We start from the raw sequence: 15,008 nt of genomic DNA on the forward strand, positions 1-15,008 counted from the left end.
TGCGTACTGAGCTTACCTATTGGAAAAAAGCCACTCAGTACACACGTAGCTGCCTTCCCTTCTCTGATACTACACCACTTCTTGGGATCCCTACTCCCACTGGCCTACTCACCAAAAGACGACTGCTTCCCTGGGCGGAGGGTGGTGTGACCACAGTGGGTGACTTATTTGACGACGGCATACGTATGGACCATGGTAACTTTGTACGGCGTCAGGGAGTCATGGATGCATTGTACCTATTGCATGCTGCACTTGTGCAAAATGGACTAAGAAAGAAGCAAAAAGTGGCGATCTGCATGACTGGATGTATGTCAACTGCTCTTCAGTGTATTTCTAAGTGATGCTGCAAAGGAGCCAGCAAAGAAGGTTGGCCAAAATCCATATGTACCTGATAATGTTGATATTGCACAGGGTACGGAAAAAACTGGTATTCTTCAGAAAAGCTAAAAGAGTGGTTTGGGAGGAAATGTTATACATTTAAGGGAAAGAACATCTAAAACTTAGCCTATGAATGAGGAATAAGGTCTTCGACATCACCATATTTTGTAGGCATTTTGGAATCATGTTCTTAGATGACCTCCCTACGGCTAATGAATGAGACAAGCCAAAGGAACAAGCTGCAGCATTATGTGCTGCATATTTAGAGTGTTGTAATAAACAGCAAAGTCAAAAAAGGAGCACACTTCTACACATAGCAATGATGAGAATAGCGAGTCCAGCGTTAGGGACTTTGAGGCATATTAATAAGGAACAGGGAAAATTAACGCTAAGGGCGCTTAGTGTTCATTTTTTTAACGCCCATTATCGCTGGATAATATTGCCTGGTTATCGCGTTATTAACAACAATAACCGCCTAGGCGATAAAAAATCCAGTGATAGCGGCATTTTGGGAGGTTATCGCTGGTAATGCAGCAATAAAACTACAAGGATAGGGATATCCTTGTTGATAGCCCATGGTGGATAAAGCCATGTAATCCACCTCCCATTGGATTACATGGCTAAGTTTGAAAAATAGCAGATGTAAAAAAGCAGCGTTAACCGTAGTTAGCGCTGTTTTTTTTGTCTCTAACAGGGTTAGCGTGAAGCTTATTAAAAAGATAACTGTCGCTTAGCGACATTTCTCTTATTATTTTGCTCTGGAACGCCCACTTTGCATCTCATTAGAGATGCAAAGGGAATCGTAGTGAAAAAGGGTGCTAACGTGTGATTTTGCATGTTAGCACCTTGTTGTTGATAGGGTGATATTTTTATCTTCCCTTCTTTGGCTTTTAAAGCCAAAAAACGGAGATAAAGCCCTTGTTAATATGCACCTTTGTCTCGATTGAGATCAAAACAAATGATGGAAACGGAACATCCTGTTGAGGTTCTGTAATTCTCAAGTCTGACTCCATTTTGTTCTGTGCCACCATTTTGTGTTGCCCTCACGTAGGCCTGTGAAGGTAGCCTGGCAAATAAAGTGGCCTGGCCTTCTTTGTTCATGTATATATCAACTAAGGTTTCTTTTTGACTCTGAAATGAACTGTAAGAAACTGACTTCTTCACCTGAAACTGACCTCGCAAAGCCAATTTCCCTGATTGATCTTTGTCTGAGATTGCCAATCAATGTTCAGGACATTGTTAACTTTTAGTTTCCTTGCATATGCCTTATCTTGTTCATCATCTGTTACTGTTTCTTTTTATGCTTCTTCATTACATGGGTTATGCTTTCAATTATAGGTTTGTCCGGCTTTTGGAGGTTGAATTTGGGACATTCTTAATGATTAACTTTTGGGTTGGGATACTGTACATGTAATCATGCCAAGCCCTGCAGTGCCATCTAAATCAGATTAACCTTTGTGAACTATGTCATTATAATGTTTTGCCGATATCCTGCTAAAACCCCAAAGGCTACTCACCTGCTGACCCTCCAGATTTTCCATTTGTTTAGGAATGCAATTGGTACAACTCCCTTACATGCCTGGGGCAGGATAAAGGATGTGAAGTAGGACCATTCTAGCAGACTGCCTCATTCAGTTGCTAAGGCTTCTGTGTGACGTAGTCTCACTCATTTGAGTTTAATAAAGATGTTATTTTATATTCCAGCTTTTGTGTCAACTTCTTTGTATTAGTGGAACCCCTGAGAAGTGGATTTTTGATTTCTACACTGTGAGCGGAGTCTCACCAATGAAAATATACATACACACATACCCACACGAACACGTACACCAACACTGACCCAGCTGACTGTGCTATAGCCTATAACTATTGAGTTTAATATTAGACCATATGCAAAATGTGAGTGCAAAGTAGAGAAATTCGGGAAATGTGACATGCTCCAGTGTTGCAGGTTATATTTATTACAATGGGTCCTAGAAAGGGTTTGGTTCTTTAAAACAAAACTGAAAGGTTTCCCTTTTAAGAGTGCTCTGGTACTCATTGAAGCACTCTTAAGAGCAAAACATTGAAGGCAGGAGCATAAAATGCAACACAGAAGCAAATAGCTTTTTATTACTCTGTTAAAATCTACCATTAGGGAAGGCAGCAGAGTAGAATGCAAAAGAGAAACAAATAGCTTGTTATGGCTTGACGCCTATCATCCGAGAAAGCAGGCGAATAAGATGCAGCAGAGAAACAAATAGCTTGTTATGCCTTTTTGGACGACTACCATTATGGAAGGTAAGACAATGAGATGCAAAAAAGAAAGAAATGGAAGGCAGTAGAATAAGATCCAACAGAGAAAAAAATAATGTGCTATGCCTTTCTGGATGCTTACTGTCAGCAAAGGCAGGAGAATAAGATGCTACAGAGAAACAAATGGAGGCAGGCGAATAAGATGAAAAAGAGCAAATAATTACTTGTTATGCCTTTCTGGATGCTTACTGTCAGCAAAGGCAGGAGAATAAGATGCTACAGAGAAACAAATGGAGGCAGGCGAATAAGATGAAACAGAGAAACAAATAGCTTGTTATGTCTGTCTCAACACCTACCATTGAGGAAGGCAGGAGAATAAGATGCAACAAAGAAACAAATAGCTTCTTATGACTTTCTGGATACCTACCACCAGGGAAGGCAGGAGAATAAGATGATACAGAGAAACAAAAGGCAGGTGAATAAGATACAGCAGAGAAACAAAGAGCTTCTTACGACTGGCTGGATGCCTACCATTAGGGAAGGCAAGAGAATAAGATGTAATAGAGAATCAAATGGGAGGCAGGCAAATAAGATGCAACAGAGAAAAATAGGTTGTTTATGACTACAATTAGGGAAGGCAGGAGAATAAGATGCAACAAAGAAACAAATAGCTTCTTATGACTTTCTGGATACCTACCACCAGGGAAGGCAGGAGAATAAGATGATACAGAGAAACAAAAGGCAGGTGAATAAGATACAGCAGAGAAACAAAGAGCTTCTTACGACTGGCTGGATGCCTACCATTAGGGAAGGCAAGAGAATAAGATGTAATAGAGAATCAAATGGGAGGCAGGCAAATAAGATGCAACAGAGAAAAATAGGTTGTTTATGACTACAATTAGGGAAGGGAGGAGAATAAGATGCAACACATAAACAAATAGCTTGTTACGTCTCTCTGGACAGCTACCATTAGGGAAAGGAGAAAAATAAGATGCAACAAAGAAACAAATAGCTTGTTATGGCTGTTTCGGTGAAAACAGTAGGGTAGGAAGAAATACCTTGTTATTCTTATCTGCATTCCTGCCAATGGGGAAGAAAGCACTATAAGATAAAACAGGGAAACAAATATATTTTGCTATGTGAGCCTAGATGCCTACCATTAGAGAGAGGTGCAACTTAGCAGTTCAGCGTCTGAGATGTGGAACTGTTGTCCGAAAATATGGTGATATGGTGAATGAAGATGGCTGGGGTCAATGGGAGAACAAAGGGTTGCCATAGCCGGTTCCCTATGCTCCAAGTGCAGTGGGTTTATTGTACTGGTTGTGCTGCAGCTTTCATCACACAAAGATATTGACCAGGATTAGTTAGTATTTGGGAACATTTTTAGTAAGGCAAGTGTTTTGACCAGTGGCGCCTGTATTTTCATTGTTTATTTTCGGATATGTGAAAAAACAAAAATTGCAACTCACGCATGGATGCCTTTTAGGTATTAACAGGGCTGCTGAAATTATAAAGCAGTAGACGGCCAATTTACATGGAAGAGTTGACAAAATTATGCAGTAGGAAGGCCAAATTATGTGACAGTACTATTATATTATGTTATCGTTCCATGAGCCAATAATAATGTCTGGGCAAAGTTGCCCTTTGTTAGTACCACTTTAACACATGAATACAGCAATTATCAACTGAAAACTCATTGGTTAATCTTTGTAAATATTCTGCTATTGCATGGAACCACGTTTTAGCAATTTTTCTACTTTTGTTCCGTTTTTGCTCTAAACAATTTTTCCTGAAATCTACACCCCATGCAGCGGATCGTGGGCTATGTGTCAAATGCAGAAAATCCATGATTATGGGGAAAAGCGTTGCAGCCACAGAATTTTCAAATTATTTTGGTCCTCGGTATTTGTACTTTAATTAACTTTACACAATATAATGATCTGATATTGTTAGGATTGCGATACAAGCAAATTAATTTTTCCTGGTAACAATTTTATATTTATAGCCTTACTGCACCAGCATCTAATAGTGTACTTGACAGAGAAGTAAATATTATGATATAATCTGCTGAAAAGGGGAGTAGACTCAAGTAAATAGTAACGTTCACCAGTTAATTCAGGTGGTTTCTTAAATAAAATAGCATGGGTTGAGTTCTTACTTCAGCACTCAAAGAGTTCCAAAGCGTGGGTTACAGTACCTGTGAAGGTATGCTTTTGGGCTTGCAGGTCATAGCTTCACATCTACAGCTTCTTAAGCTACATTAGACATTAGGCAAAGTACCCATGCTGTCAATCTCCAAAGCTATTGGACTGGAAGCCTGACAGATAGCATGGAGAGGCATTCAACACAAGACCAAATTACATTTGTTTCACCCTTAAAAATAATATAAACGCAAAAATATTTTTTTTCTCCATATGCTTATAGATGGGTAGCAAGCATTGGCAAACCCAATAGGCTTGATTCTTGTGGCATGTTGTAGTTGAGTGGGAAGGGAATACAAGAATGACTCAATGGTTGGATGAATGGATGTATGAAAGGGAGGATGGGCAAAAGAGTACAAGGACGAAAAGCGATTGGGTTTATGGACTAATGGATACGTGAATGTAGGGATGAAGGCATCCACGCTCTTTCAGTTATGGACCAGACTTATTGGCTTTAACAATACTTGCCATTAGCTCTAGTAGTGCCTTGGCAGAAATAAAATAAACGAGAAAGGAGTGGAAAGGGAGTAAACAAAAGGCTGCGTGAAAGAAGAGGGACTAAGAGAAATAGGTGGACAAGATTAAAAAAGGAACAAATGGTGAAATGAAATGTTAGGCAGGAAAACCAAGCACAAAAGGGAGGGCGGTGCTGCAGTGCTGAGACAGAAATGCTGGTGACGTTCAGCTGTCTTCTGTCCTCCCACTGTTTGCTTCTCAACAGCTGTGCTCCTGCAACCTTCTGATATCTTATCTGTGTTCAGCTTCTCCTAATTCTTCTTTCCTGGCTGTGCTACAGCTGTCTGTGCTGTGCTCCTAAATCCCTGCTGTGGTTCTGCAGTCTGGTCTGTGCTCCTACAGTCTGCGCTGTGCTCCTAAATCCCTGCTGTGGTTCTGCAGTCTGGTCCGTGCTCCTGCAGTCTGTACTATGCTCCTAAATCCCTGCTGTGGTTCTGCAGTCTGGTCTGTGCTCCTGCAGTCTGTGCTGTGCTCCTAAGTCCCTGCTGTGGTTCTGCAGTCTGGTCTGTGCCCCTGCAGTCTGTGCTGTGCTCCTAAGTCCCTGCTGTGGTTCTGCAGTCTGGTCTGTGCCCCTGCAGTCTGTGCTGTGCTCCTAAGTCCCTGATGTGGTTCTGCAGTCTGGTCTGTGCTCCAGCTGTCTGTGCTGTGCTCCTAAATTCCTGCTGTGGTTCTGCAGTCTGGTCTGTGCTCCTGCAGTCTGCGCTATGCTCCTAAATCCCTGGTGTGGTTCTGCAGTCTGGTCTGTGCTACTACAGTCTGTGCTGTGCGCCTAAATCCCTGCTGTTGTTCTGCAGTCTGGTCCGTGCTCCTGCAGTCTGTACTATGCTCCTAAATCCCTGCTGTGGTTCTGCAGTCTGGTCTGTGCCCATGCAGTCTGTGCTGTGCTCCTAAGTCCCTGCTGTGGTTCTGCAGTCTGGTCTGTGCTCCAGCTGTCTGTTCTGTGCTCCTAAGTCCCTGCTGTGGTTCTGCAGTCTGGTCTGTGCCCATGCAGTCTGTGCTGTGCTCCTAAGTCCCTGCTGTGGTTCTGCAGTCTGGTCTGTGCTCCAGCTGTCTGTGCTGTGCTCCTAAGTCCCTGCTGTGGTTCTGCAGTCTGATCTGTGCTCCTGCAGTGTGTGATGCTCCATCTAAAATTTCTAATAAGCTCTGCTATTGAACCCTGTGTCGGATTTCTTTCTCCAGTGCTGTGCTCCTGCAGTTTGTTCTGTGTTCTACGGTATAAACTGTATGTCTGAGGTCTGTTTCATACTCGCTTAAGCTGTGCTGCATTCCTACCATGTGTGTTGTGCTGTTACAGTCTTTACTGTGGTTCTGCAGTATCCTATACACTCCCACAGTCTTTGTTTCACTGCTGCAGTTCCTTGTGGCGTTCCTTCTGTACAATTACTGCCTTTCTTACAGTCTATGCTGTGCTGCCATCACCTGTGCTGTGCTTCTGCACACTGTTCTGTGCTCCTACCATCTGTGGTGTGCTCTTGTAGTCTCTGCAGTACTCTTGAGGTGTATCATGTGTACCCACAGTCTCTGCAGTGCTCCTGCTGTTTTTGAGATGCTACTGCTGACTGTGTTGTAGTCCTGCAGTATGTGCTCATTCTTTTATACTGTGCTACTGCACTTCTTGCCAAGTTCCTCCAGTGAGTGCTGTGCTCCTGCTGCCTTTGCTGTGGTCCCGCATGCCCAAGCCATGCCCCTCCCAGCTGCAGCCTGTGCTGTGCTACTATCATCAGCAGTGTACTCACACAGTCTGGGGTCTGCGCATCAGAAGCCTCCTCTGTTGCTGTGCTCTTGCTGTCTGTACCATGCCCCAGAATGCTCTGCGGCACTTTTTCAGTTTGTGCCATGCTCTTGCAGTCTGTGCAGTGCATCAGCATTCTCTGCAGTTTCATGTGTGCCATGATCCTAAGATGTTGTTATGCTTCTGTAGCTGGTCTTAGGCTTCTGCAGTGTACACTCCAGCAGTGTGTGCGGTGCTATTGTAGTCTGTGCTGTGCTTCTTTAGAGGTTTCATTTGTTTGGGTGGTTGTGTAGTCTAGGGCATGCTCCCACAGTCTGTGCTGTGCTCACACAGTTTCTAGTGTGCTCTGGTATTCTCTGCTGTGGTCTGACAGACTGTTCTATGCTTTCACATTCTCCTCTGTGCTCCAGCAGTCTGTGTTATGTGGCGTGAGTCTTTGTTGTGCTCCTGCAGCCTATGCTTGGTACGAGAGCTTGTGCTGAGCCCCTGCAGTTTCTGCCTTGTCTGTCTCTGCGCTGTGCGATGCTCCAGGATCCTGTGCTGTAGCAGTCTACAATGTGTTCATGTAGCCTGTGCTGCACTCTACAAGTTAAGTGCTGCACTTCTATAGTCTGTGTTGGGCTTGACAGCCTGTGTGTTGCTCCTTCAGCGTGTCCACTACTACTACTACTACAGCCTTTTCCGAGCTCCTGAAACCTCTACTGTGCTTGCTCCTCCAGTATGTGCTGTACTTACTGTGTTCCTTCAGTCTGTTCTTCTACAGTTTCCGCTCCTGCAGTCTGTGTTGTGCTCCTGCAGGAGCTGCTGAGCTTCTGCAATCTCTGCTGTGCTTGCTCCTGCAGTCTGTGCTGCACTCCAGCAGTCTGCTGTGATCCTGCAAGCATTTCTGTCCTGAGGATTGTGTGCTGTACTCCAGCCATCTATGCTCTGCGCCCACAGTTTTCCTCTTTCAGTCTACTGGGTGGCTTGGCAGTCTTGACTATATCTCTATCTCACTCCTGCAGGCTGCGCCTTGCTCCTATAGTCTTCGCCTCACATTGGCTGTGCCTCTGCAGTTTTTGACGTGCACCTGCAATCAAGTGTGCAGCATTCTCTTGTATTCTCTACTTGCCAACTCATCCATCCACCGAAACCACCCTCCTGCTTGAGTGCAACATCCCCGACAACACAAGTTAAAAAATATAAACAGAAGACACCTTACTCAACCTTATTGACAATTATTAGTACAGTACAGCCTGACCACAGAAACACAATACAAATGTAAACAAAAAGGTTTAAATTAGCGTTTAAAATCATTTTAAAGCTTCCCCAATCGAATTTATTCTCAAATGCATATAAATGCCAGATATTAATGCTGACACCCTAATACTAGTGGTTCATGTATGGATAGTCAAATGCGTACACCATTTTTGAGAGCAACTAGCCCTTCTACTTTAAACCTTACTTTAGTGTTTACTAAAAGGTAGAGAAAAGGCAGACAAAGGCACTCGTCGAAGTGCCCAGCCATTGGAAACTAGTACATTGAATATTGTGTGTGTATAGCAACGATGTACCCTTAACAAGGGCATAAAAAGTGTCAGGGTTCATATAGATTAATTTCTTTCTTGGATGTTATTTTCATGATTTTGAGCCAAGTATGTACTTTCTCTCAGTTTAGATTTAGTATAGCTGCAGGAAATTCTACCTAACAACCAGGAAGATTTTGTAGCACAGATAGGAATGATGAATCACTGTTTTGCTCTGTTGATGCCCAAAAAAGAGGCTCTGAGGGAACCAGAGAGAGTAGTTGCTGATCATTAACTGGGCTTTTGAGAGAGTGGCAAGACCGCCCACCAATTCATGATCTTAAATTGCAAGTTGAAAAGGAGCACAGGTAGTAAGATGGTTGTTCTAAGAAATGCCAATTTATTTGAGATCTACTAACTGTGATACAGAATTATGTTTCCTTTTTTTATTATCTCCATTGTGTGGTTTATCATCCCTCCCTTCATTGCCAATGTCTAATTTTGCCTATTATAGTATCTTTCTTGTTACAACCTAGTCCACAATGGTTTTATGATATTTTTCCCATGCTATGTATATTTATTTTAAGTTTACTTTTGTGGAATAAAAGCAAATTCATGACACTAACAATCATAGCGCAAAACATGTACTTTGCACTGGAGAAAAACAATCAATGACCAAAGCCAACATTGTGAGAGTGAGGAAGATTCGATAAATAAGCAAAGTGGTTATAGTCATAATTAGGGATACATGGTCTTTATATGTTTTAATTTTGCAAATTGGGTTTAAAATCTGAATAAACTGCGGAATCACTCAATGCACATAGGAAATCATTATCATAACTACCTTTAGCTTCATATCTGCAAAATACTCTTTTTTTAAAAATAATTAAATAGACTATTTTTGTGACAAATTGATCGTTTTTCAAGAATTAATACCTTTTAAATAAATTAATTCATATCATAATGTGTTAAAGAACTGATTTGTTTTACCAATTTTCCCTGGGAAGTGTATTGTGCAAAATAAGTGTAACTTACACATTGCTGCTAATCAAACTTGGGGGTAAATCATCACGGATTTAACTTTTTGGGTAAACTAAATTTGCCTAGCCTTGGCCACTGCAAAGCAGATATCAAAAATGACTAAAGAAGGCACTGCAAGGAAAATACCATCAACAACCAAAGCAAAAATAGCAAGAACAGTAAATATGCCATAAAAGGTCAACATGATTATAGTCAATGCGAAAGAGATACCATAAAAGACCAACACAAAGATAGTCTATTCAAATACGATATACAAAATGACCTGTATTTGTATAGTACAAGCAAGGGTGGTGCCATACAAAAACCAACTTGTTCATAGTTTTAGCAAGGAACATCTCAAACCATGAAGAACAAATGGGTGTGGTCACAGACAGGCAGCTAGACAATATGATATGGATAACTGAAGTGCAATTACATGGGTAGCTGAAGAACCTGATACATATTGTGGACATTGTTGCCCAGTAATCCACGGATAGTAATGGACTAGGAACAGTCTTGTCATTGATCAGGCGCCTCTCTTTCCAGTGTATGGTCCAAAGTGTTTCTTTATTCTTGAACGTAGCAATTTTGTCTCTGCCATGATTCAGGAGGTTCTCCTCATGGTTCTTGCTGAAGTTGGCTGATGGAGAATGGGTGAATATTTGCTGAATTAAAACTGCTTACCATGTTTCTCTTTGAAGCATTCATGCATATTAAAGCAAACTAAGGACCACAAGAAGGATGCTACCTGCAGGCAGAAAAATATACAATTCATGTATTAATAATTCATAATTATTTTTGTAGATACTTATACATGTGCCTTATCATATTTACCAAATATTTCCATATATTCATCTCTTCTATATTATTTTATAATTGATGTCGTTTTTGTTTACATTTTGTATTTTTTCTGCTCCTTTTTACATTAGTCCAAGCCTACTCTAACAAACCAATCTTATTAACAGCTGGAGATGGGTAGTGAGTTGCAGTAACATAATATTGAGGAGTTGATTCTCAAAGGTTTAGATTTAGACTTGTAAACTGAAACAATGGACATTTTATAGTCACACGTGCATTTATAGCACACATGTTTATTTTTGGTAGTCACATACAAGCCCTTGAGATGCTTACATTCTGTGAAGACCTTAAATAATGGATTCGATTCTGATGCTGGTCCACTGTCGCTCTGCAAGCTGCACGTGAGATATCTGTGACTTCTATGACCTCCCTATAGATTGAGGGTAAATAGGTAGTAGAGGTAGGAAAGGGGAACACACAGGTCCTTGTTAATGGCCCTGGCCCACTGTCTGGTTACTGGAGTAGTTAACATCCCGGAAGAGATAAGGTACCACCATTGGCATGCAAATTCACTCCTACGTGCAAAGGATTTTAAAAATCAGTTTTATTCACACTCCCATATAGGAAAACCTAACTGGGGGCATTTCCAGGAGACGGACCGGGATGATAAGGATTAGTTAGGTACTTGCAGAGATGTAAGCCAGAAAATAAGGAGGCAGAGATGTGACAGACGCGATAGAGGAGGTGCAAGAACAAAATAAACAGGACAACTAAGAGAAGGGCCTGATGTGAACTAAGTCTAGAAGCAGGAAATAATTCACCACTGACGCTCATTGCCAGACACAGACGGATATAGAGAGAGTTGCCTTAAATATCGCTCTGCTTCAGTGGTCGAAGTGGGGAAAAAAAGTAGAGGAACTGTGGGTGGAGAATCAGGGGGCGGGAATAACCGAAGATTGAATCAGTGGGCGGAGTCAGGGGTGTGGCTAGAAATAGCAAAACATTCCAATTTTTAGTACGTTTAGCATTTCACTGACCAATAACGTTATTTAATTCAAACAATGGATAAACATGTTTAATTCAGGAAAAAGCAAACACTCATAGAGAATGCAGGTTTATGTAAAGCGTGCAACATATGCAAATAAGTCTTGATCCTACGCCCAATGGGAGCAGTCTAGCCCAAACTGCCAGGCCAGGTCCTCCCTGGACTGGAAACAAGCATCATAGGACCGGTTTCGGGCTTCCAGCCCTCATCAGCCAGAATAGCTTGATTCCAGTGGCATGGAGAGAACGGGACCCACGTCTGGAAATACCCGTCCCACTCGGGATGACAAAAGCAAAAAGAACAAGATGGACAGAATGCAGAACAATGTCATACATTCACCCCAGTACAGAGATCTGGACCTAAATCCATTGTTTTTTGCTCACCATGCCATTCCAGTTTGGACCCAGCCATATGCAAATCAGTCTTGATCCTGCACCCAATGGGACCAGTCCAGCCCAAACTTTCAGGTCATATGTATTCAAGTGTCCTTTCATTCGAGAAGTGAACACAAAGCAGTACCCACTGAACTATGCACATAAAATATTGCTCTTTGCTATGCATGGTACATGTTCTTTGCAGCAGGCATATTACCCCTCTGCGCTATTTTAGATGAGTAAAAGAGCCACTAGACAAAACACACTCCCATCTCTCTCCAGCAGGTACATTGATCACCAAAGTTATCTTGGCACTTGTATTGTTGACCAAAACCTGCTGAATATACAAAGAACTTTGCTGTGTTTTTAAAACTCCTACACTTGTATAAAACTGGTCCCCCCAAACGATACTGGCCCCTACCCTTCCAGTTGCCCTGGGAAACGCCTGATGCCTGGAACGGCCAGTCCAGCATAGTTACCTTTTTCAATGCAATACTGCAGATATTTATACTTATTAGATATATAAACGTCATGGATCACTGTTAGTGTAAGATACAGATTCTTCCTGAATATCCTTTGAATTGGGTTCCTGCCTGAATTACACACATGAGCATGTTTGGTACACAAAAGAAGGTATCTGGGTAGACCTCTGAGGTAAGCACATTAATGTTATTCATAAGGACCCTCACACAGGACCACTTACCCTTTTGATCTTCCTATACAATTCCTGCCTGTGCTTAACTATGCATAATCTTTTGGCAGATGTTTTAAAGTTTGCACCTTTAACATAATCTTTCTAACAAGCAATATAATGTTTTTTAACTTCTAGCCAATTTTGTAAATTTTTTAGGGCCATGCCGAAAAGAACAGAAGTAAAGGCAGAATGCATTCATGGCATCTGCAGTCCTGTGACTTTGAATTGAAGAGAAGTTGTATTGTGCAGAGATGGGTTTGGGTCTAGGCCGGGGAAACTCCAAGCCGAACCCTTCCTGAGGCAGAGGTTCCTGTGTTGTGCCAGAGGCTAAGCTCTCCTCTTGCTGCTTCAGAGACACACTTGCCATAAGTGGATAGGAAGCAGTGTGACCCAGTCGGTGCTTTGTCAAGGCAGAGGATCACCCAGCTCTTTAGAATAGGAGCCGTGTGTTCTGCCTCTTCATGGCCTTTCTACTAGTCCCAGATTTGGCGGCACTGTCTAATCCCAAGTTTCTTGTGTTATTCAATGTGTTTCCAGTTTAGTGCGCACAGGTACTCAGTTCAGTTTAGTCAATTTGTTAAAATAAACTAGTTTGTGTGCCTGTAGATAGAAGGGAAGGGGGAGGAGGTTGTGGGCACTCCAGACTAGGGTGGCCAACTGGCATGGGTGCAAATTCCGGATGGTGAGTGTAAGAGTTCAGGACAAGGGGTCAAAATTCAGGACAAAAATTTGGGGCAACAGGTATGCTTTGCAGACACATCAGTAGATGTCATGCAATAGTATATAAATAAATAGGCAAGGAACATAAGTACAAGTCACTTCTCCTGCCCTGTCACTTCCTCCTGCCCTGTCACTTTCTCCTGCCCGGTCACTTCTCCTACCCTGTCACCGCTCCTTCCCTGTCATTTCTCCTGCCCCGTCACTTCCCCTGCCCCGTCACTGCTCCTGCCCGTTCACTGCTCCTGCCCGTTCACTGCTCCTGCCCATTCACTGCTCCTGCCCGTTCACCTCTCCTTTCCTGTTTGGCACTCCTGTCCCGTCACTGCTCCTGACCCGTCATTTCTCCTGCCCGGTCACCTCTCCTGCCCGGTCACCTCTCCTGCCCGGTCACCTCTCCTGCCCAGTCGCCTCTCCTGCCCAGTCGCCTCTCCTGCCCAGTCGCCTCTCCTGCCCAGTCACCTCTACTGCCCTGTTGCCTCTCCTGCCCAGTCACCTCTCCTGCCCAGTCAACTCTCCTGCCCAGTCACCTCTTCTTTCCCATCACTGCTCCTGCCCAGTTCGCTCTGTGTACAACATTGACAAATTACACAAGGTGGCAAGTTCCCCACAATACTCTGCTTGGGGAAAGCTCTGTAATCACTAGGATTTTATTTATTTTTATTATTTTGAGTTTTATATAGCGCTGGCTAGGCCCGGAGGTATCAGAGCGCTTTACATAAGGTTCCACAAAATGACATCAGTTACAAAAATATCCTTTCAAGAGCGTCAGTTATCAGAAGTTTCTAGGACGGCATGAATCACATACTTGCCTGCGTCTCGTCAGCAATTATTCGTCTGAGCAAGAGAGGTCCTAAGGTTTTCCAGGACCCCCAGTAAGATTCCAATGGCTGTGTCCCAGAGAACATGCGTGTAGCGACCTTATAAACAAACAACATTGACTGATATCAATGCCTGGCTAGCAGAAGATAACATATGTTTTCCGAGAGCTGCTTTCATCTCAGACTCCCAATTCACCCAGTCCAGAGGAGTTGTAGGGAATTAAATATGATTCTTCTTGCTGACTGAAGCCTCTCCACTGGAGTAGTATGTTTAGTGGAAAAAAAATCAGGATTGTCAGGAACTGGTCTGTGATGCCTGGACATCTCCCTATCTATCTGTGAGCAGAAACAAGGTTTTGACCAAGTGCCTATCAAAAACATCCCCATCATCGTCTCCCTCTTGGGGCACGGAATGAGAGCCAAAAAAGATAATGAAGCCTCTGCAGTTGTGTCCGCCTTGGTACATACACTGGTTCAAAGTCAAGCTGTATGAAGAGCTCTTTTGAAATCTTAAATTTAGACATCGGCTGAATCGAACTGAAATCAGTACAGTGTTTGACATCTGAAATAGCACCAGATTCTCTCCCGACGCTGGCCACAAAGGCACCAGAGTCGTTCATGATAGCCCGGTGCAGGTCTTGGAGAAGGATTTGATATTTTTAATAAAGTTAGTACGTGACCTGACGTGGCTCCCAAAATGTCAGTTGCTGCTGAAGACAAATCTGCTGACAGAAACCCAACTGGAGGCTCCTGATGTTCCTTGGGGTCTGAATGCATGCCAAACAGAGGGTGCCAAAAATCTGCAGCATAGCCTTCTTTAAGGCATCAATTTGTTGAGGCATTATCGATAGCCCAGAAAACTCGGGGCGCATCGGAATCAGCTGTGGAATCGGCTTCACGACCAAGGTCCTTAAGGTAGACTGACTTGACATTGTGGCGCCCATGTGCCTTCTCTTTGAACAGTGGTGTGGTAGG

The 15,008-nt window shown here is 42.9% G+C and overlaps 1 protein-coding gene across 3 annotated transcripts in view; it reads right to left on the bottom strand.

Moving 5' to 3' along the window:
* Positions 1 to 8,418: 8,418 nt before the first annotated feature.
* Positions 8,419 to 15,008, bottom strand: part of LOC147751081 (uncharacterized) — a 227,866-nt gene continuing 221,276 nt past the window's right edge. For 2 of the 3 annotated variants that reach the window (XM_086937716.1, XM_086937699.1), the window contains exon 6: positions 8,419 to 10,328. In XM_086937716.1, coding sequence (XP_086793842.1) covers positions 10,298 to 10,328 — 31 coding nt within the window. In that variant the 3' untranslated portion in view covers positions 8,419 to 10,297. Of the gene's footprint in view, positions 10,333 to 15,008 lie in introns of all 3 variants that reach the window. The other variant, XM_086937707.1, reaches the window with a different exon arrangement.

The sequence above is a fragment of the Lissotriton vulgaris genome, chromosome 1_1 (assembly GCF_964263255.1).
Source record: "Lissotriton vulgaris chromosome 1_1, aLisVul1.2, whole genome shotgun sequence".
Lineage (NCBI taxonomy): Eukaryota > Metazoa > Chordata > Amphibia > Caudata > Salamandridae > Lissotriton > Lissotriton vulgaris.